Source organism: Tachypleus tridentatus, chromosome 6, assembly GCF_004210375.1.
Source record: "Tachypleus tridentatus isolate NWPU-2018 chromosome 6, ASM421037v1, whole genome shotgun sequence".
Classification (NCBI taxonomy): domain Eukaryota; kingdom Metazoa; phylum Arthropoda; class Merostomata; order Xiphosura; family Limulidae; genus Tachypleus; species Tachypleus tridentatus.
The window spans coordinates 71412248-71436737 of NC_134830.1; the positions used below are offsets into that span (position 1 = coordinate 71412248).

Genomic DNA, 24490 nt, shown 5'->3' on the forward strand with positions numbered 1-24490 from the left:
GCAAAATATAATGTAATCATAAGAAATATTTCCAAATTTATATCACATATTTTTACTCTCCCATTTCCCCCACAAAACCATTTCCATAATATAAAGATTTTAAAACTTATTTATCCTTCAATTTAATTTTGTCTATATCTTAAAGCTTTCATTGCAGTTAATTATCTAAAGAAACAACATATAAATTTATTTAATCTCCTACTAAAGGTCAGTCATAAATTGGTAGACTCTGTAACAACAATAAAAAGAAACAAAATAAAAAGAAAAACAAGTGTTGCCACACGGCTGAGTTTATAAGACTTATCAGCCAATCTCTGATAAACGCAACTAAGTAATCAGAATATAAAGTACCTGTACCATCAAATTCTTCAACAATTTCTTGACGATTTTATGCTAACAGGTACTGACACTGTTTTCTACATTAAAAACAATAAAAAATGGTGTGCTGGTTGGTAGAGTTTTATATTTTGAGAATGGCAAGCCTGCTTCGAACCCATGTAATACCATAAAATATTTATCTTATTTCCATCTACGGATGTGTGTAAAATATTTACTATCATATATTAATTTTAATATCTATGGTTTTCAGTTTAATGTACATCTAGAAATACATGTGACTTATATAGTTAAATGTGTATTGCGGAAGTCCCACTATTCTCTAAATTTGTAGAAGATTCTCGCGTGTAAGAATCAACAATATATGTTTTACAAAAGCGCCAGTGTATCTTCGAATACTGTTGCCAACTAAACTTTCGACAACCTCACTCTAAAAGTTTATAAGTCGACGTACCAAAAGACAGTTTAATATTGTTGTATTTCTACAGTTAGTATACTATAAGCCTTGGAAGCTATAGCTGTGATTAACGCTTATTAATCAGGAAGCTATAGATATTTGACCAGGAACATTTATAGATTTCAATCACTATAAATCATCTAACATCAATGAATTAACTTTGGACGTTAGTATTTGTACGAGGATATTAGACATCTTTGTCAGAGAAAAAAATCAGAGCTTATAAGTAGCGTGAGGCTAACCAAGAATAGTTAGCTTAAGCAAAGTGTAACAATATCAACTCAGAATTAATTTGCTCATTGTGAACCGTCGATAAAATATTCAGCTTCATACTAGATAGAAGACTCATTATTGTTTGTAAGTTTCTAAAACTTTTTGTATTTAAGTCATTATTTGTAATAACCATTTTTATAAATTATATTTTTGTTTGTATATCAAAATATATTGTGTTAAGAAAGAAAATTTTGTGCATCAATATTGTTGGCAAATATAATAAATTTGATACAAATTGATATTCAATTAACTTCTAAATATTTAAAATTTCAGGCGATTTCAAATTGTAATATGTAATAAGAAACCAGAGACTCGTCCGAAATAGGTTGTAATATGTAACATGCGTCATTAGAGAGGCATTCAATCGTTCTGGATCGACGATGAATGGTATGGATTTGTTGATTAGCTGCCTTTTACCTTGATCAGTGCTTCAAAATTACTTGCAACCACAAATAATTTAATAGCTTTACCATACAAATACATATTATTATGAAAAAACAATGAGATGAAAGAAACCTATACACTGTCAACACTAAAATTTTAATAATCTAAACGCTGGCATCTCCGAACTGTATCATTTCTCAGTGTATTCCAAGTAGGATTTTTTTGTATTATATATAAATAGATTTATATATAGATACAGACAGATGTAATTTTGCAGAATACTTTAAAACAATTTTAAATTGGTTATTTTACTTTTATTACTACTGTTTTTAAGTTCAATTTTTTGATAAAGTTATTAACATTAATTACCTAATTTTGTTTCCTCAACACTGCAGATCATTTAATTCTTGTACAACATATCAGTTCCCGTTTTTGTTTCCTCACCTCACCTCTGACTTTTTGCGCATGCTCATACAGCGCACTCTTTATTTCTTGAATCGTCAACTTTTTCCATTACCTGTACTAACATTTTCTATTTGAGAACCATTTGAGAATGCATTTCTTCCTATATTCTGTTGTTGTTGGTTTTTTTCACATTTTAGATAAATATAGATTCATTCTTTTAAAACTACAACTGAGGGATTTTTCGGAAGTCATAAATGAAGTGATTTCATAATATACATAAAATATAACTCATTACCATTTCATGTCATGTATGGTGTCTATTAGTTTTTGTTTTTATTAAACTGTGGAAGTTTTTTATATAATGACGGGTATACATTTACGCTAAATAAATGGAGAGACATTACGTTCTTACTAACAAGTTTGTTTGTTCTGTGTTAATGTAGCATTTATTTTGCATGTTATAAGCATTTAGTTTATGTTTTTCATCTTTACTGATTCTTCAGAGTAATGTAACAATTGTTCTGAAGACAGTATTTAAAACATGTACAGTATGTCAAAAATGTAAGAAAGTTTAAGATGTTTGGAGTAGTGCTGCAATGTATAACACTAAGAATCCACATAACCTAAATACGGACTAGTTCTAGAAGGTAAACACATGCTTCTGCCTTCAGAAGAATCCAAGAATTTATGCTAAAACGTGTATGTAGTCTTTTAGCCTAATCACGTATATAAATAAGAAGAAACAACTGTTTCAAAAAATAAATTATTTTCAAATAGCTACAGGTAAGGGTTACTGGGTTTATATAAAACTTCAAACAACAGATTACATTTACAGAATTTTATCACAGTAGGTTTGATTCTTATTTTGTTTTCAAAGTTGACGAAAATGTCAAATTCTTTAAAAAATATACTGATCGCAAATAACAAACACTTTTTCTTATGTTAACTAACTGGCTACTGTCCAACAGGAACAAACCTTTATATTTTATAGTAATTGAATTTACTAATACGATATTAAAATGACAGAAAAATTTTAAAGTATGTATTTCAGGAATTACGTTAAAGTCTAAAACTTCAGTAATGAGTTTGATTTCTAAAAATAACATTTAAATTACAAAATAAAGTAATTATATAAGCCTATCTGTCTTGTATAATAGTCCATCTTAATACAATAAAAACTGTGAACAATAAAATATTTTGTTTCTTAGATTACGCTGACTGAATGTGATAAGTGATAAGTTTTCATCTTGTGTCGGTTTGACGTATCGCTTATGGGTACATATCATTGAATAGAAACAACCGACTGGTGCAAACTCCTGTGAGTGATAATAACATGATACAACATATGGACAGTACAGTTCTCTGGGTAGTAATTTTATTGTTGTTTTTCAGTTCAGTGACCCGTGAACGATGTTTCCTACATCTACACTCAAATTAACTTACGTGGTTAACATTTTTATTTCCAAATTTTACTCTTGTATTTCGATATACAAAGTTGAAAATTATCATAACATATTCCAAGTAGGTAATACACAAATAATATTCAAGTAAAAGTGATATTATGTACTAGTTAATACGGTACTTCATGTAAGTTAATTTCGTTATGCTTGTATGAAAATTATATACACCTGCCTGCATACATATATATAGCAAGGTTTCGTGGTTTTGTCATGTGTATATATTTATTTACACACATCACTACCTGTATTTCAGCTGTATTCACATAAATTTCTTCAACGGTTTCTTTCGCAACTACATATTTTAGGTTTGTCCTATCATAAATTACATTTACATAACAAGAACAAATGTGTTTTTTTTCGTGAAATTCGAGCCCTAAAATTATATATTATTGAATAAGACAAAAAAGAACTTCCATTAAAAAAGTAATATATAATTTTCAATATGTAACAAATTAAAAAAAATCAGTAATAAATATTATTAGGAACTTGTGCATTAAATACTGTAATAGATTAAATTTTTACCATACTAATATGACACGCAAGCTTTCATTTATATTATCTGCATATATACTAAGGATACAGAATTGAAAGTTAAAGAGAAACACTTGCAATGTTCTATATATTGAATCTTTATGAAGAATAAAATGTTTTTCAACTTACGAAAAATGTTTGTTTTCCTCAGTATCTAAAGGATGAGATTGCGACTTTCTTAAACGTTGATTATTATAAATTTATTGCAGTTAGTGAATATGTAACAAATTTTAATCAGTTACTTGTTGAATATGTAATGCAAAACGGCTTTGTAACAAATTTTATTTTTTATCGTTACTGTAGAACATATATCTAGTGATTAACCAAATTGCACTTTTATACCTTGTTAAATGTGGCATGGCTAAAATGTATTGACTAAATACGATATTAAATTAAATCACCAAATGTTTGTTTTTCAAGTAATTTGAATTCTTTTCTGCCTCATTTAAAAAAAATAAGTGAAACTAAGTTTTCGGTATTTTTGCATCATCCTATTGCTTTATCGGAAAGAAAAACTAACCTCTCATTTCTGTTACAGTAAAAAAAATATCCTCATAAATGTACAATAAGCTCTTTTTTGCCGAAAATCATTACCGAAACTTAAATCTTCCCTGGTAAAGATTATCTGCTCTTATGTTATGCGTCATTATTGTGAATTTTCAAGAAGACAGAGCATAAATGTTAGAAGACGTAAAATGTTTTCGTGGCTTAAATAAATAAAAAAACATGCTTCAAGAAAACACATTTATCGGATCATTTGTCTTCCCATTAGTTTTTAGTTTAAGCTTTTCTTTGTTCAGGGAAAGAATTTAGCTTATATAATAAGTTTATACTAACCAGCTCACTTTATTTATAGTTAATAGTCAAATTTATGGGCATAGTGATTACAATATCTAAATCTTTAATCAACTTTTATCCAAAACACTGAAAAAGAACATTCAAAAAGAGGTTTATACGTTTTATAACTCTTGTCATCTGTCTTATTCACTGATTACATAGCTGCATGTATGTTTTCATTTTAATTTAATGATGATATTATTATAGTGTCTTTTAGGAGCAGTCACTTGTCATTTGAAGTATTTTTAAGAAAGGTTTACATAAGATGAATCTACTTTTCATAGGCCTGATTAATATTCAAAGGCACACATTATAATTTTTTGTTAATTTATTACAAGTTACATCTTTTACAGTAAAGAAGAACGTTTCGAAAACAGATACGATGTCTCTATCATTGTCAATCAAGTTCATAAGTTTCTTAACTTATGACTATTGTACGGAGTTGTAATAACTGACAGTCAGTTATTGTAAATTTCTGAGCTGGCGAATCTGGATCGAATCCGTGGAATAACACAAAATATAAGAGTGGTAATTAGTACCTTAGTGTGGATGTAGAATTATAGGGCGCTGCTGATTGGTTAGTTCAAAATTCGAGGCGGTGTCAGACAGCATCATTAGCTTTACCATAAATATAAAGTACAAATACTATTGTTATAAAAACGTTTCAGAAAACTTTAGTACTTGTTTCGAAAACAGAAGCAACTGCAGTCTCTGAAAAAAATAATTCTCGTGTTAAAAAATCATTTAACAATATCGCTTCGTTGCATTTGGCCTAGACTTAAGCAAAACAAAATATTTTCACTGAAAAAGGTTTTTTGGTTCCATGTGAAAATTTTCACTTGTTTGATTTAAGTGAATTGACAGTTATTAGATTTTATTGGTCTTTTGATCGGTTTCATCTGTGATGACAATTACACAACGACTTCTCAAGAAATTTCGACTCGTAATCCGAGGATCGCGGACTCGAATCTCTGTACACCAAACGTGCTCGCCCTTTTAGCCGTGGGGAGTTATAAAGTTACGGTCAATCCCACTATTCGTTGGTAAAAGAGTAGCCCAAAAGTTGGCGGTGGGTGGTAAAGACTAGCTGTCTTCCCTCTAGTCTTAAACTGCTAAATTAGGGACGGCTAGCGTAGATAGTCATCGTGTAGCTTTGCGAAAAATTCAAACAACAAACAAACAAACCTTAAGAAATTATTAGAGCTATATCAATAGCTTTCTGTTAATATTTAAGCAGAAACTGTTTATTATTAAATGTGTTTTAAGTTTAGTTACTTACGAGTACAATAGATAATGGGTCGCTTGTCGCTAAAATCTATGAATCTCTGGGAAAAGTGAATAGTTTTTTCTTTAGTTTACAACATTAACCGAGGCTTCGAGCAAAGCTTCCAAATACACGCGTCAATTTAAAAGTTTCACCATAGTCTTCTCTCCTACAGACTGAAAGCAAACTTCACACGTAAAAAGTATAACAAACTATCTTAAAAACAAACGTTACCTTACTTGAGAAAAGTTTACCGACTTTGTACGCCTCAGTTTTTTTAAATATAGTTTTCAGAAGCCAACACTTCTTACTCAGTGATTTATAGTTTCTCTTAGTTTAAACACGTCTTACTTTCTTCGTGTAATACTTTGGTAAACTGTTACGAATTTCTTCATTTACCGAATAAGTACAAATTACGCATGCATAAAATAAGAGAAACTTCACTGTAAGACCGCAGTTTAAAACCTGTCACTGTAACCATTTATCAACAATAGCTCTGACAGATGTTTGTTTGTTTGTTTTGAATTTCGTGCAAAGCTACTCGAGGGCTATCTGCGCTAGCCGTCCCAAATTTAGCAGTGTAAGACTAGAGGGAAAGCAGCTTGACATCACCACCCACCGCCAATCTTGGGCTACTCTTTTACCAACGAATAGTGGGATTGACCGTCACATTATATCGCCCCTACGTTTGAAAGGGCGAGCATGCTTGGAGCGACCAGGATTCTAACCCGCTACCCTCGGATTACGAATCGAACGCCTTAACACGCTTGGCCATGTCGGGCCTTCTGACAGATGTATTTTTTGTTTTTGTATTAAGCGTTAACAAGGCAGTTACGCTTAAAACAATAAAATTTATTTTGTTTATTACAGTAAAAGAATGGTGTTTGATTATTCTATTATTAGCAATACTTTATTGTAATTTTGTGCGTAGTTATTTCAAAATATTCCTTGTAAAGAACGACGTCAGATATGTAGAAAAGTTTATTTTATTGTATACAGTAAAACTGAAAGAAAGGTTATAGAAATCTGGTTGCTAATTAATGAAATGTTAAAATACGGTTAAGATGTCCATAAAAGAATTGTTTTCTATGATATAACTCATGTATTTTTCTTGTTTAGGAGAGAAAATCGTAGCTATAGACCGAAAAAAAGGACTGCTGAAGCTTCGTGCGTCCTTGGATGCTGATCAAAAGGCCAACGAAAAGATTGAAATTCGGTGTTCCGTAAGAAATAATAACGGAATTCCCTTATCACAGACATTTTACTTGAATGGAAGAATACATATATTGGATGTAAACGACAACGCCCCCTATATGCCGAAAAATGTGAATTCGTTGATCGAAGTGGATGCCAGTGAGATTGAAGACGAAGTATGTATGAACAGACAGATAAACAGATAGATACACAGATATTTCTTTCAACTCAATAAAAATGTTTGAGAAACACACGTCAGACTACATCAGAATTTTGCATTTTAAGTAATAGGATATCACTGCTTACAAATCATGTAAATGAAGTCGTAACTAGTGTTCTGAAATCATTATAAATAACGTGAAATCAGTCTTTATAAAACTCCGGCAAGACTGATTATGTAAAATTTATTGCATACATTTATCAAATTAGTAATTTAAAATCTAGTATGATGCAAGCTTTCTGAATAACATTTTAAACGTATAAAGCAGCATTGATGATGTAACATTTCTTTAAAAACAATAATTGATTTCAACAATTTTTGGATGTGTGTGTAATAAAGGTTCAAAAAGATTTGATCAACGCAACTTTCTCATAAAAAGCATCAACATGTTTGCATAGTAAAACGTAATAGTATTTCATTAATTCTAAAATTGATATCCGAAATATGTAGGTATGTCAATGACATGTAAAAACCTTTCCGGTTATCGTCCTTAAGGGATTACTTGATAAATGGTTGTTTGGTATCTTACATATTGTAACAGAAAGACTGTGTTTGGTAAACAGGTGATGACTTTTCAGCTACACAGCAAAACGTTCATTATAGAAAAACGTGTTATTTTAACCAGTTAAAAGGTAATTGTTTTGGCAACAAGCACAAACACCAAGACATTCATAAATAGCGACTTTCAAGCTTTTTCTGTGTGAAATAAGTCACCTGGACTTTTAGTTTCTGTTATTTTACTAATGAATAAGAGACTAAAATGTAAGTAATTTAATTTTAGGACTATTTGCCTTTGTTGGATTTCTTTAATTCTGAATAATTATAGAAAACATATTTATACTTTTGAGTGTCACAATATTTGGAAAGAACGTTGAGATATAAATTAATAATTATTTTTAAAATCTACTTTACCTAAAAGCAACCACAGTTTTATTGACTCTCGCCAGATTTTAAAGAAACTCAAAAACAACTCACTCTGGTAAGTAATTATGTAATTACGAAAGTTTTCTACCAAGATATTTATTTTTATTCCTTTTTAAGCTATTTTTTAAAACGTATTTTGTACCTCTTAAAATTTGAGTTATAATGTGCTTCTTTATTTTCTTTTTCGTCTCAAACTCAAGTACAAAACCCGGATAATAGTATACATATATATCTGCTTAACCCTTGAACGACGGCCATTATCAAACGGTGCTGTTACATACAACATTCCCTGGTCCGACATGGCCAGGTGGGTTAAGGCGTTCAACTTGTAATCTGAGGGTTGCGGGTTCGAATCCCCGTCGTAATAAACATGCTCGCCCTTTTAGCCGTGGGGGCGTTATAATGTGACCGTCAATCCCACTACTCGTAGGTAAAAGAGTAGCCCACGAGTTGGCGGTGGCTGGTGATGACTAGCTCCCTTCCCTCTGGTCTTACACTGATAAATTAGGGACGGCTAGCGCAGATAGCCCTCGTGTAGCTTTGCGCGAAATTCAAAAACAACATTCCAGCTGTTTAAAGGATAAAAGTTAAACGAATTGACATGCCATTACTAGCATTACCTTCTGTTTCACAACTAATTATTTTTTCACTAATTCTATATCTGAAGTGATTAATATTATCATTATTATCTTTAGAACTGTTTATTTCCCTCTAGACGTAAATGAATATTAATATCGCTACAATCTCCTTAAATACTGATTTTAATAATGACACCGTTATCACAGGCACTATAACATTTTTCGTTAATATTTTAGGACAGAAAAGTTATAATACCATTATCACCATTCACGCAGCTTCTTCGTCTTGTATGAGTATCAATATTATACTGATTAGTTTCTCCATAACTAGTTTCTGGTATTAACCTCATAGCTACATTCAATACCACCTCCATAAATAGGTCATGGTCATCTAATATTAAGACCTAAACTACTAATTACTATCTTAACCGTTATCTCCATAAATACTACTTCTGGTATTAAAATCACTATTATCTTAACAACAATCACAAAACTAGTCCTTCTAGTATTACCGTTACTACTCTTACACTGGCGCTCTCATAATTAAATCGTTTAATACTGACTCTATTGAAACTTTAATGTCGCAGCAACTATTTATACTTCTATCCTCAACACTATTATCATCAGCTCCACCTTCTTCTAGCATAAACTAGCTCTATTACCACAACCAACGTCTCTTAACTGCATGCGACAGCTACAGTTACTGATCCTAGTAGCAACAAGGATAGTATGATCTTCATTACCATTTTAATTCCAGGGAACAGATTTCAAGTTCCAGTTTAATGTGTTTGATAAAGATTCTGCACAAGTCAACGATATACAAGCCAGGATTGAAAATGATCCTTCAAGGTTTTTCAGGGCTAGGATTGCTGAGGTGTACGACAGAGCAATGAAGAATGAAACATTTGTAGTTATATGTAAGTAGGTTATTGAAAATCTGCATACATTTTATTTACCTTATTTTCACAGTAATAACATAAAAATTAAATAATACTTTATACTCATCAAACATGAATATATTATCAGGAATTTGGTCCACATTATAATATAATGTTATCGACATAACTACCATTATACTAGACTAGAGCGATTACCACAGTTTGGTGATCATTGAAATACCTATTAATTTAATAGCAGAAATACCACACTTTGCCGATTTTAATATAGGTACTTATATATTAGAGTTTATCATTGTTTTGTTCACCAAAATCTGAATTTCAGTGAGAGAAAAAAAGTAGAGACAGAATCTATTCTTCGATTCGTTACTCCAATTGTAACAGACAAGTTTCGCCGAATTCACGGTTTATATATGTTGCTTAAAAGGAGAAAAGATATAAAGTAGGCCTTGTATAACGGTAAAATGTGAGGAGTTTATTGGTTGAGACGTGTAATTCTTTACTCATCATTTATAACCTAAAATACTATAAGTAATCGAATTACATGTGGCATATCTTCATAATTAATTATCCAATACTACTGAGCGACCTGTGTTATTCTGTTTTTTTGTTTTTTTTTAATTTGAGAGGTGAAGTAAGGGCCTTTTCTGTTTTTGATTTGTTTCAACTCTTACAATAATTTTAGGTTATTAGTGGTGAATAAAAAAATATAAATCTAAACTAATACAATAGTTCGTCGATTTGGGCGCAGCTTATAATATAGTGATGTAAATACCTTGGTTTACTAATTATAATTATTGTGCATGAGATTCATTGAAAACTTTATATTGCTCACTTTTGTTTAAATGTATATCTTCTTTATTATGTGCACATAATTAAAACTGGCTTTGATAAGTTAATGGTATTTCTATGTTGATGTCAACAATTTTTAGTTACACCAATTCTTAAGTTTCTCTTAATTCAATTTTAATAACTAACCAACCAGACGTTTTCAGTTTCCTCAAAACACGACTTTGGACAAGTTTTGTAACTTTAAACAAAATTTATAGCCAAATAATATGAAAAAGAATGCATAAAAGTCTAATTTCAGGGTAAAGTTATTTTCCATGCTTTCCCGAAAGCTATATGTACTGTTATGTCACTCTAGCTCTTGAGGGTCTTATTTTGTTTCATACACGCTACTTGTCTATTCAAATCTTTCAAGATAACCTCTTCCTCCTCGCTTCTCACAAAACACATTATTCACTTCCCATAAACTAAGTAACTGAAAAGTTTATTTTTATTTCTATATTTTCTATTTTAGACTTTTCAAGTTGCTCGACTTCCTTAACTGACCCTAATGAACAATATATCTATAACATCTGCTTTAATTTAGTGTTAAGACTGTTTTTAATTATTCGTGTCATAATGTTGTGACTTAGATCCATAGGTAACAAAAGAAGGCAATGTGTTGGTGTGAACAGTCCGATTAAGATAAGAACTGTTGTACGTTATTATAGATGTAGGCAATACCTTACGAAGAAAGTAAGAAAGAAAAGCAAATAAAACTTGAAATGGTCATTATAATACAATTTAATATTCTTAAAACTGGAGATACTCCTTGAGAATATAATGTGCTGTTAAATCATTTAGAATACAATAAAAATCATTTAGAATCTAAAGTATTAAGTCAAATTGCGATAATAAATAAAAGTTTTGCATCCAAAGTTACGGTTTGAATACCAAAATCATTTTAAAACTTAAGAGACCCCAATATTTATAATAAAAATAGCTTAGACTGCAGAGGTGTTTATTTTACCAGTCTTCGTAATTTGTTCATTTTGGATTTTATCGTGCAGTTCAGGTGATGAGTTCTGGTATTGGAAAAGGTCTCCTGAGCAATGACTTGTAAGAAACAAAAGATAACACTAGGTAACACAAATTTTGTTCCTGGATAGCATGTGTTATTTCTTAATTGCTTATGTTGTAAAAGTACAGAAAATGGCTATGATTCCCTTCAAACTTTGCTGAATAATAAAATTGAGAAATTAACCTATTTTCTATGTAAAAATGGGCAAATTTGTACATTTTCATTTACATAAGTTCTGAACAAAACAACATATGAATCAAGATTAACATGTCTTTATAATAAAGTTATACAAAAATGTTCAGAAGTAAGAAGTTTTTCGAGATTTGCGACTGTAATGTAAATCACCTTCACGTATCAGCTCCTAAGTATAATATCCCATCATGTTTTTTTTATACGCTCCTTGGTAACGACGTTCAAAGTCCAGTATATCTTGGTGAAAGCGCTCGCCTTGCTTCTCTGAGTATGCTTCCATGTTCTCCTTGAATTTATCAAGATGAGCGTTAAGGATATGGACTTTCAGGGACATCCTGCAGTCTATTTTGCCGTATTTCTTCAACAAAGCTTCAACCAGTTCCACATAATTTTCGGACTTGTGATTGCCCAAGAAGCCCCAAACGAATGCGACAAAGCTGTCCAAGCTTTTTTTGCCTTCCTATTGAGCTTCTTGGGGAATTCTAAGCACTTCAGGATCTTCTTTATTTGTGGTCCAACGAAGACACCAGCTTTGACCTTTGCCTCAAACAGCTTAGGCAAGAAGTCTCGTAGGTACTTGAAGGTTGCAGACTCCTTATCAAGAGCTGTGAAAAATTGTTTCATAAGACCCAATTTTACGTGCAATGGTGGGAACAACACCTTCTGGAGGTCCACTAGTGGCTCACACTTGACATTATGCCTCCCCACAGAGAACTCGGTCTGTTGTAGCCAATGCTTCCTGTTGTAGTGCACTGCCGTATTCCTGCTAACCCATAGGCAAAGATAACAGGGAAACTTGGTAAAGTCTCCTTGGAAACCCCGCAGGAATGCCACCATTTTGAAGTCTCCTGCTCTACTCATCATACTTCAATGCTTCTAGCATGGTCTTGACAGTGTTGTATTCCTCTTTGAGGTGCACCGAAAAATATTTAAATTTTGAGAGGTCTAAATTTGTATAATATAAAATCTAACTATTCAATCAAACAAAAATTGTGCGTCTTACCTTCTAGAGGTTTTTTTTTTTGCAGTGCTCGCAGGTATAATGAGGTGCCAAGGGTTTGTCTTGATCCCCGACAGGCATGCTGAAAAATATGTCTTGTTGGCTTCACACATTTTAGCAGATACTGTCACAGAGTACTTTTTCTCTTTTGTTTTGATAAATTGGTCACATACATACAAAAATGCGTCTGGAGAATGCTTGCAACTTCTTGATGCCATCAGATAGGTCTATGTGTTCACTTAGGCAGCTAGAAATAAACTGAAGTAGTGAATGGTGAGTCCCTGTATATGTAATACTATGGTGAGTCCTAGAAAATTCTAAAATGTTCTTGACAATTCTCGTAAGTTTTACAACATTAAAGGAAGTTCTTGAAAATTTTTGTAAGTTCAAGTAAATTCTCTATCAGCTGCTCAGCACTGAATCAACGTGGAATGTTCTGGAAAATGGGTAAGTTTGAAATTTCATTACCTAAGTCACAAAAGCAAAGTTTGAACAGAAAAATAGGTCTTTTCCATTTACTTAAGGTATAAGCAATTGGGAAATAACACTTTTCGCCCAGAAACAAGAAAAAAGTATAAAATTTATTACAGATTATAAACTGTAATGCAGTTTTAATCACAAATATTAAACCTATGAAAAGTCTCACGTCGAGTTCTTTAAACGTAATAGAATAAAAGAAAGTGGTTTTCAATAAATTTATTTAAAACAACAACCAAAACCAGTAGAGTTATAAACATGCTGAATCCGAAAAAACAAAAATAAAACATGATATTCAATGCGCTAAAATACGTTCTAAAGAAACCATCGACGCTTTACGAAATAATGCATACTCAGTGAGATATGTGGTTTTAGTTTAAATATAGATATCGTTTTGGCCAGAGTGGCACAGCATTATGTCTGCAGGCTTACAACGCTAGAAACCGGGGTAGGCAGAGAGCAGACAGCCCTTTGTGTAGCTTTGTGCTTAACTACAAACAAAACAAACATATCTATTTTTATAATTGAAAACATCATAACAATAATATTTAATGTATATATATTGCATTACATTCATCTTTGTATAAATATACCACTAAAACATTTATTTCTTTTCTAGTGGTGCGAACTGTCAAGCAGTTAGCTTTCGCGGGACCAGATTATAACTTTTCTGTGATAATAGAGGATCGAGGTCTACGAAAGAAAAACAACAGGGTAAGTAAAATATTTTAGTAATTCTGGATTAATGAGACTTAGTTTCATAAAGGTTGTTAAAAAAGCGTTCTATTTCTTATTATACAGGGTTGAATATGTTCTATTAAAATATACTCTTCAAAAAAGAAACGCAAAAGGCAAAATTTGAGACAAATTGTTAACAAGTTTATTCCGGGTAATTCTGTATGATATGTGTGAAACTTTGCACATTCACTGCTAACATCCAAAGTCTGCAAAGGCGAAGTCCACGCTCACTAGTTGACGTTTAACGTTACTCAACGTCAATAACGAGTATGCCTCTCGTGAGCACCAATAATTGCTTGGCATCTCCTGCCCATGGAATAGGGTTTAAATCTGGTGATCTGGAGGACCAGGGAAGAACGTTGATGTTGTGGTATCTCAAGAAGACAGTGGTGAGTCGGGCTGTGTGAGGACGGGCGTTATCATGTTGAAAAACGTCGTTGACGTTCACCATGATGAGTTGCACATAGGGCCTAAGAATCTCGTCGACGTATCGTTGAGCCGTAAGATTCCCTCGAATGTGCAAAAGGTTCTGTTCTGGCATTGTAGACGATGGCAGCCCACATCATGACGCTGCCACCACCAAATCTGTCAACTTCCTGCACACAGTTTGCTGCAAAACGTTCATCTCGGCGACGGTAAACACGGGTCCTTCCATCCTGCCTACGAAGCATAAATCGTGATTCATCGCTGAACCAAACATGCCTCCATCGTCGATGAGGCCATACCCGATGTGCCCGAGTCCACTGAAGCCGTGCTTGACGATATTGCTGGGTGAGGATGACGCCTCTGACTGGACGTCGAGGTCGGATCCCTGCATCTCGTAGACGGTTGCGTACGGTCTGATCGGAAATCCTACGCAGCCCTGGTATGGTTGAGGCAGTAGACGTTGCAGTGGTGGTCCTATCCCGAAGGTAACGTAACCGGATGTAGCGATCTTGTGCGGGCGTGGTCACACGAGGTCTGCCAGATCGTGAACGGTTACGAGTTGATCCATGTTGTTGGTGACGATTCCATAGCCTTGTGATGGTGCTTGGGTGGACATTCACAGCTCTGGCAACATCTGATCGAGATTCGCCTGCTTCCAAGCAACCAATGGTGTTGTTGCGTTGTGGTTCAATCAGTTGCAACGGAAATGACAAGGTTATTTTTGGGATACACAATCGACAGGTAAAGCATAGGTTATAACGACGTAGTGAGGCTCCAAATCTGGTTAATATAACGTGCTGAACCTTCAGTGTGAACGAAATTTATAAAATAATAAAACAGCAACAAAGAACAAGATTAACAAAAATCAAAGTAATTTGAATATGTTTTGAATAACAAGAATGACAATGAATATTATAACTAGGAAATGTACTTCCACTTACGGCCGTTTTCTCTAATAAATATTTCATACCAGAGATTAAACTAACTACACACTGAACATACATAATGTTCTAAAAGACAGATACCTATTAACGATATATTGGAATCAGCGACAACTTAAGATAGTTATTTCTAATAATTAATAAATATTAAATATTAAGTATGTTGCTTTAACTTCAGTAGCAAAAAAAAAAAAAATATGTGTTATAACACCTATCAAAGTCATTCAGACGATACTCAACTTTACTCAGCATAGAACTTAAACTGGCCAGCTTTAAAATCTTTATCAAATTATTAAATAACATGTTGTAAAGTCCAATAATGTTCATCTTCGATTCTACCTCAATTTCGTCTGATTTACTAAGTGTTTGCCCAACCGTAAGTACAGCGGTAAGTCTACGGATTTACAACGCTAAAATCAGGGATTCGATTCTTCTCTGTGGGCTCAGCAGATAACCCGATGTAGCTTTCCTATAAGAAACACACACACAGACTAAATCTTTATTTTCTTCAAAACCTTACGTCTTTCTAGTATGAAAAAAGGCTTGTGTTCAGATAAAAAACAACTATTTCTAAAAATAAAAATATGTGAAGTTTTTAATTAAAATTAATGCTATAATTAAATTTTATTCAAAAATAATAATTCTACGAATTTCTTATTTGAAAGTTTCAACCGTCACGTGAAAAATTCAGGCTTTAAGCTCAAATTTCAAAAGTCGTAAAACCCCTTTCCAGAAGTAATCATAAAACCATGGTTTTCATACAAAACAAGTGTTTGTAGATATTTTAATTCAGTTTTTCAACCAGTTCTATAATAAAGGAAAAGTTAAGTTTCCAACTTAATAAAAATGTTTATAATAGTTTGTAATGATCTTTGATGTAAAACAGCAAAAGAAGCTAAGCTACTGTTATTATAGGTTCTCTCTCATTAAAATATCTAGGTTTGGTTTGGTTTGGTTTGTTTTGAATTTCGCGCAAAGCTACACGAGGGCTATTTGAGCTAGTCTTCACTAATTTCGCAATGTAAGACTAGAGGGAAAGTAGCTAGTCATCACCACCCACCGCCAACTCTTAGGCTACTCTTTTACCAAAGAATAGTGGGATTGGTTGTTACATAATAAACCCCCCACGGCTGAAAGGACGAGCATTTTTGGTGTGACGGGAATTCGAAACCACGAAGCCCGAATTACGAGTCGAGTGCCTTATCCATCTTTGGCCCTGCCGGGCCTTTTCTTGAATTAAAGATAACTTTTAATTAATATGTTTATATTATAATAACATATATCTCCTTCTCTTAGGTGTTAATAAAACAAACAAATGGTTACTTTTAGTCACTTTATTGCGATAATATTGGCAAAAATTACATTCATGTGGAAAACATAAACAAAGTTATATATTTTGATACATTCACAACGCACCCCCTCTCCCTCTTCAGCGGAAGTCTATATGTAAAAAAAAATAATAATACTTATTAAATGTGGGGTTATAACAATAATTGAAAAAGCAGTTCTTTGTCGATCATAATGTTTTAATCATGTGTGAGAAAACTGTCAAGATAAAATAATTAATTGCTTAATTTTAGAGTATAGATGTATTATTATAGTGAATTATATGTTTTAATATCATTTCATTGCGTCTGTGTTCCAAATAGATAAAGATAAAAAGATAAAAACAATTACTTAATACTGTATGATTACGTAATTGCACTGGTATTGATCATATATGTTTGTATGTTATTTCAGGTCATCTATAACGTTCATGTCTATAATAAAACGACTGCGATAATTTCTTCAGCCACAGTCTCTAGACAGGCAGCTGTTTACTCCAGGGTAAAGTAGTAATTCATTTCGATTTAATGCACATAAACCTATTGAGATATTGCAAACATTATCAGATGTTCTCCTAACACTGTTACTGTCTTTTTCCCACACTGAACCTTCATACTAATTCTTAAGTTTATGAAGGTAAATAACGATCGTACTATTGGTGTTTTTTTGTGTTTTTTTAGCAAATAAGGTAATGACTTTATGTAATAGCTGATACATCGATGTAACTTTACTGTGAAAATGTAAGAGACAAATAAATCAAATAATATATAGAATAAAGACAGATATTGACAATCCTAATGTGTGTAGATATGTACATCATAATGATTTATGTTAATATAACTATCCCATTGTTACTTCTCATGTGAGTAAACAAGACCATATATACATGCAGAACATGTATCAGAGAACCTGTACTTGTCATATAGTAAAGAAATTTCATTGTTTTATAACAGATATCATGACACAGGTAATTCGCGCTATTTTTGACAAGTTTTTTCAGCTTAAGTTAACATCCCTCTTCAGAAAAATAGCAATATTTTATCTTACAGAAATATTATCTGCAAATTTATATATCAAACTGCACCTGCTCTTTCCTTGTTTTTCCAAGACTAGCCAAAATACACCCACATTTTACTATCGTGCTGTCGTTACGACTCTGAAGAACTGCACCATTTTAGAGTTGTTTTATTCGCAAGTTTACCACTGACGCTGCATAGTATCATAGTATCACAGTATCATAGTATCATAGTATCACAATATCATAGTATCATAGTATCACAGTATCATAGTATCATAGTATCACAATATCATAGTATCATAGTATCACAGTATCATAGTATCATAGTACCATAGTATCACAGTATCATAGTATCACAGTATCATAGTATCATAGTATCACAGTATCATAGTATCATTGGCGATGATGACATTGTCTATCTTAGAATTTAAAAAAAATTTTGAAAGCCGTTAGCCTTTTTAATGCTATTTAAGTTTTTAAATCAAAAATTGGACTTTGTTTTGTTTTAACGGGATTCCTTTTTACAAATTTTAATAATATATATTTTATTTTAATTTTTTTACCGGTTATTTGGCGCAGATATCCTAGTTGCTTTGCGCAATAGAACGCCAAACAATCAAGCAACCAAAACATACGTAGTCACTGGTTTCCTAACTGTGACTTTAAAAGTTCAAAACACGATACATATGAAGTGGCTTAACAGGTATGAATGAATTCATTTGATTTACGTTTCTTTTTCTTTTTTTGAACATGCACGCGAGGAATGTAATTATATCTCAGGAACGCATATAAAGATCTAGTTCCACTTTTTAAGTGTAATTCCCTTTGAATTTAGATAGCTTCGAGCGATAAAAAATATTGTCGACATTTTCCTGTTAGCATTGTAAGTCAGTCTTTACACTTGAAAGGTAATTATTAATTCCACCTTGCAGCTTTACCCAACAAAAGGTAGGAAACCCACCATTTATTTCAAAAAATGTGATTTTTATACATCAAGAGAATGATGAATAATGTTAGAAGAAAACGAAGGTGAAAAATTATCCCTTCAAAATTTTTTCATATGTCAACGAATCATAGTGTTCAACATCTACACGTACTTCGATTATCTTACTTGTAAATGTTTAGTTAGCTTATTATATCTTTCTAGCGTACTTTAAGCTCTTCCAGTGCATTAGGTTTAGCTTGACTGACATTTCCAATCGAGACGTCTTGAAAACAGAGCGTGCCTCTGACAAAATATGGTTTCCCTTGGATAAGGTGTTCTAAGATGTAATCATTTTAAGCATCCTATATTCGCGATATAGGGACCACCTGTACGTGTTTCACATGGACAGTGCAGAGTAATACAAAATAAACTGTGTTTACATATTGCAGTTTGCCTTGAATCTTTCTGCATATCAGTCTAGAATTTATTGTGCTCGAATTTGATAGAACAAAGAACTATTAAGTTGATCTTAGATAAGAAAATTAAAGGCAATATCAATCCCTTTCAAACACATCACAAAATAAACTCTAACGTTTTGTAATAATTGTGGTTAAAAACAAACAGCTATATTAGTGTTGTTGTTTATTTTGTATACAGTAACGTGCATTTATGAACTGTTTTAAAGTTTTGTTTCAGAATCGATATCAAAGTCACCTGGAAACGAACTTAAACAATTACAATAAGTTTATTTGTAAGAGGTTGTTTATTGGTTAAAGTATAATGTGTATTAATATCATAAATGTGTTACGTGTTAACTAGATTTCAAAAGCCAAACATAAATCTAATAGCAACTAATGTGTTTTATTAACATAAAAAATTATATTTCGAAATAAAATCCTTATAACTGTAAAACTTGTTAAAAATTTTCATATGCCTTGATAGTAATCTACACACATAACAGAACTATTAGACATATACATATGTATGTTCACACATTAAAGCAGTTTTTCATCTTTGAACTCACTTCAAACTTTTTTTGGCCTGGCATGGCTTAACGGTAAAAGTACTTGACTCGCACCCTATAGCTTGCGAGTTCGAATACCATTATCGAACATACTCGTACGTTATAATGTTATGGTCTATCCAACTTTCATTTGATAAAAAAAAATAGTACCAGAGCTTACAATGGGTGATTTTGATTAACTGCCTTTCTTCTAATCTATAACTTCAAAATTAGGGACACTTAGTGGAGATAGCCGCCGACTAACTTCGCGTGAAATTCCAAAAACGAACGAAATTTCCTTGACAAAAAAATATATCTAAAATAAACATAGCGCAAACTGTTGTTTCTTCTCCTTGGAAGAATAAAGTTTCAAGGACAAAAATATTATCAGAAACTAGAATGCTTAACCTCTTAATTTTCTCTCACTTTGTCATAAATTCCAAGGCATGTGCAAACCAAAGACACTTTACAACTTAAAAACGATAAAAACAAAACAGTTACGGGATCGGAAGCTGACTTGTATTAATTTTAGTTTCTAATTCTAATTCTAAAATGGAAGACATAAGAATACTGTAAAATGTTCTGAGTTTTTTGTTTACTTATGTTTACGATTAGAGCAGAGTAAGTAAGTGTAATACAACTAGTTAATTTTAGAATAACTTTCATAAAATTATGAGGATAACAAATAAAGTCGAGAAACCAGTGATTTTTACTTTGTTGAGGATTTCATGAGAAAAAATGGATGAAAGAGACCAGAGTTATTTTATTGACAATTTGAAGAAGACAAATAAATGTAAAAAACTAGAATATTTTTCTTTACCTTACTGAGAACTCCATAAAATCAAGTAAAGTTCAGAGTTCAAGGTTCTTTCTCGTTTGCTTCTTTTTCACTTTTTCTTTCTCAACTACACATGAATGACCGGAAAACATTTTTCTTCCTAATTCATTGATGAGGTCAAAAGCGGCATAGAGGTTAATATACTCGGACTATGATTTCAAAGATTGTTAGGACTATGCATGCAATATAACAGTGAATAGTCAAATCCTACTGCTTAAACAGTAGTTGACTCAATGTTCGATCAAAGTTCGAAATGGGTGCTGATGACTAGCAACCTAGGCCCAGCATGGCCAGGTGGTTAGGGCACTCAGCTCGTAATGTAAGGGTCGCGGTTTTGATTCCCCGTCGCACCAGACATGCTCGCCCTCCCAGCCGTGGGGGTGTTATAATGTGACGGTCAAACTCACTATTCGTTGGTAAAAGTTTGCAATGGGTGGTTATGACTAGCTGGCTTCCTTCTAGTCTTACATTGATCAGTTAAGGACAGCTAGCGCAGATAGCCCTCGTGTAGCTTTGCGCGAAATTCAAAAACAAACAGACCTCACCTCATATATCGAAAAAAAGGCATAAACGGTTTGTTTGTGTAACCTTATCAAAACTGTAAAACAAACAGGCCGTTGTAAGAATTCAAAAACAAATAAACATAGAAAAAGTATAGCACTTTTTTTATTTGTTCTTTCTCTAATTTGTTAAGGAGTCACAGTTTTCACGTAGCCTTATGTTTTTTTTCTTTCCACTTGTCGATAATTTGGCAAGAACAAATTGGCTCTCGTTGCTATGTTGTTGATTGTTTGTTTTTTATTTTGGTATAAATTTAAAATAATCAAACGGTCACCATTTTTTCTGTTAACTTTTTACCTTGGTCGATAATTCATGCAACTGTGGCAAGTTAGATCTCTTAATAATCTTTTGTTGTTTTTTTTCTCTTTCGTTGAATGAGCTTTAAAAATCAATACAGCTCACTTACAATAATTTGTTTTTGTTGTCTATCAAAATTTGTACTGCGTACTGGAGGAATTTACACATTTTGATAAAAGTTAAGTAGAAAACGACCGTTACACTCCAAATAAATAAAAATAATAAAGTTGTAATTAAATCAACGTTTTGCTTTTGCTTCTTCAGGGTTAATATATATATAATATGCATTGCGTATTTTAACCCTGACGAAACCACAAAGGAAAAACGTTGGTTTAAATATAAATATATTAATTTACATTTATGTGTAGTCGAAGGATCATTTTTCTTAGTTTTTAAAATAACTCCTGTTTTGTTTTCCAATATATTAATCTCCTGAGGAAATAAAAATCACTATAACATAAATAAAAACAACAGAATTAAAGTATATCGTGTGTGTGTATTTTTCTTTTAGCACAGCCACATCGGGCTATATACTGTGCCAACCGAGGGGAATGGAACCTCTGATTTCAGCGTTGTAAAATATGTCGTAACAAAACTAGAAAATAAATTTTGACTGCTTTAAATAAAGCTGAATAGAAATATCGTTCCTGCTTACTCTCGTCCCCCCAAATAAGTATTCTCTTGCAAACATTATAACTAAAGATAATGTTTGCAAGAGAATACTTATTTGGGGGGACGAGAGTAAGCAGGAACGATATTTCTATTCAGCTTTATTTAAAACAGTCAAAATTAATGCCTGGGAATTTCATATAGCAAGTAAAATTTTGATATGCAGACGCATTTAACACGATAAATAAAGTGAGTCATTCCTTTTCTGATGTATTACTCTGCACAACTTCGAAAGTTATAGAAATACTTAAAAATCTGTATTTGCAGAAAGTTTCTAGATATTGAATATTAAATGTCATAATTAGTAGCCTGTAAGATTACGATAATAAAATTACTAATTTTATTACTATACGCTATTTAGCGGGCCCGGCATGACCAGGTGGTTAGGGCACTTGATTAGTAATCTAAGGGTCTTGGGTACGAATCCCCATCACACCAAACATGCTCGCCCTTTGAGCCGTAAGGGCATAATAATGTGACGCTGAATCCCACTATTCGTTGAAAAAAAGAGTAGTCTAAGAGTTGGCGGTGGTTGGTAATGACTAGCCACCTTCCCTCTAATTTTACACTGCTAACTTGTAGCTCTGCGCGAAATTCAAAGCAAACAAACAAAGATACTATTTAATTTATTATTTTACGTTTCGGTTGCTTATTTGCTGTCGTCTTTAAGAAGGTCGGGGTTCAGTTCTATAATAGAATGGTTGATGTGTTATTTACTATTAAGGGAATTCCCTCAGTAACACTGGAATCAACTAACTAACTCACGTCTTTCAACAAGTTATCTAATTTTTGCTTATTTCTCTGCTATAAGGACTGTGTGATCTTTTAGATGTGTAATTAATATTTACTTTTTTCAGTATTATTCCATTCTGTCGTATGGTTGTATGGTCTTATCCAGCATGATGGGTTGTTTCACCTAGATTATATTTTAAAGGGTTATATATATGTATATTATATTGCTATATTTTCGGTTTCATTCTTTTGTTTTGTTTGCCCAATGTATTCTAATCACTACTGACAAGGAATTTTGCAAATGATGCTCTTTTGTTCTTCCTAGAAGATGTCTGTTATTGGTCTGGTAATAAGTACAATCGTAATATTTGCGATTTTTTAACATTGTGCTGAATTTTTACTGTTTGCATGTCTTTTGTATGTTTAAGAGAAATCTTCAAGAGATGGTATAATGGTTGAGTGTCTGTAATTTTATTTCTGCTATTCTTAGTTTTTATCTTAATTTGCTTACTTAGCAAAAGCTCAAGATGTCCAGTGTCAAAACGGTTGGTTTCTTTCTTCTTGGGCCTGGCATGGCCTAGCGCGTTAAGGCGTGCACTTCGTAATCTGAGGGTCGATGGTTCGCGCCCGAGTCGCGCCAAAACATGCTCGCCCTTTCAGCCGTGGGGTCGTATAATGAAACGATCAATCCCACTTTTCGTTGGTAAAAGAGTAGCCCCAGAGTTGGCGGTGGATGGTGATGACTAGCTGCCTTCCCTCTAGTCTTACACTGCTAAATTAGGGACGGCTAGCATAGATAGCCCTCGAGTAGTTTTGTGCGAAATTCCAAAACAAACAACATAAAATTCTTTCTTCTTAGCATTTTCTGTATTATAAATATTTCTCTTTGTCGACACCATGCGTCCTACAGCATCTGAATTTAGCAATACTGAAGGTAGTTCAATTTAGAATCAAGGTATTATCTAATATCTTTCGGTTTCCATCAGGTCATCAGGTTTTAAAATGTAACTTTGTAATACTCTGCTTTTTTCTTTGTGAATTGTCCCGTGCAGGTGGTTCAAGAATTTTGTTATGTTTTCTGTAGTACGTGGCTATATAACAACTATAACGTCAAGATACTTCAACCAGACACTAAGGCTAGAATGGTTGTTTGGAGACGTGACCTCCTAAACGTTCCATGTAGAGGTTACTGGTTATCAGTGATTGGACCTTATTCTAATTTAATAGTATGTTCTATTCATTATTCATGTTAGAAGTAAATTATATTGATGCAGAGTTATATTACGTTAAGTCGTCATTTAACGCTTATACTCAAAGTTTTATAATTTTTAAGCTGTTGGCAGAGAATGTGTTGGATACATCGAATCTGTTCATTATGTATTGTGATATTATTATTATTATGTACTGTAAAAGGTAGAGTGGATTCTTAACACGAGAGGACATTTTTAATCTGTTAATAATAACAGTATTTATTTAAAATATTTATTTTTGTGAGAGATGTTAGTTAATGTACTTCTTTGAATCTTTCTCTTCTAATTTTCTTTTGTTATTTCATAATAATTTTATTTTCTCTGTGTTAAAATTGAGGCTAGGCGTGGTTTTGTTATTTTATTGGCCATTGTTAGAGTGGCATTACCTTTTTCTGCTGTTATAAATGTTATGGCGTTGTTCCCTTGGGCAGTTTTTTCTGTCGGAATGGTACTGTATTAGAGTTTACATTTCATGGCTTTTTGGACTGT

General features: G+C 32.6%; 1 protein-coding gene across 2 annotated transcripts in view; it reads left to right on the forward strand.

Annotated features, from left to right (window-relative positions):
- LOC143252775 (proto-oncogene tyrosine-protein kinase receptor Ret-like) overlaps positions 1-24490 on the forward strand; it is a 97105-nt gene that overhangs the window by 37513 nt on the left and 35102 nt on the right. The window contains exons 4-7 of one of the 2 annotated variants that reach the window (XM_076505450.1): positions 7067-7317; positions 9621-9780; positions 13897-13991; positions 17123-17209. In XM_076505450.1, the coding sequence (XP_076361565.1) occupies positions 7067-7317; positions 9621-9780; positions 13897-13991; positions 17123-17209 (593 nt within the window). The remainder of the gene's footprint in view (positions 1-7066; positions 7318-9620; positions 9781-13896; positions 13992-17122; positions 17210-24490) is intronic. The other variant, XM_076505451.1, reaches the window with a different exon arrangement.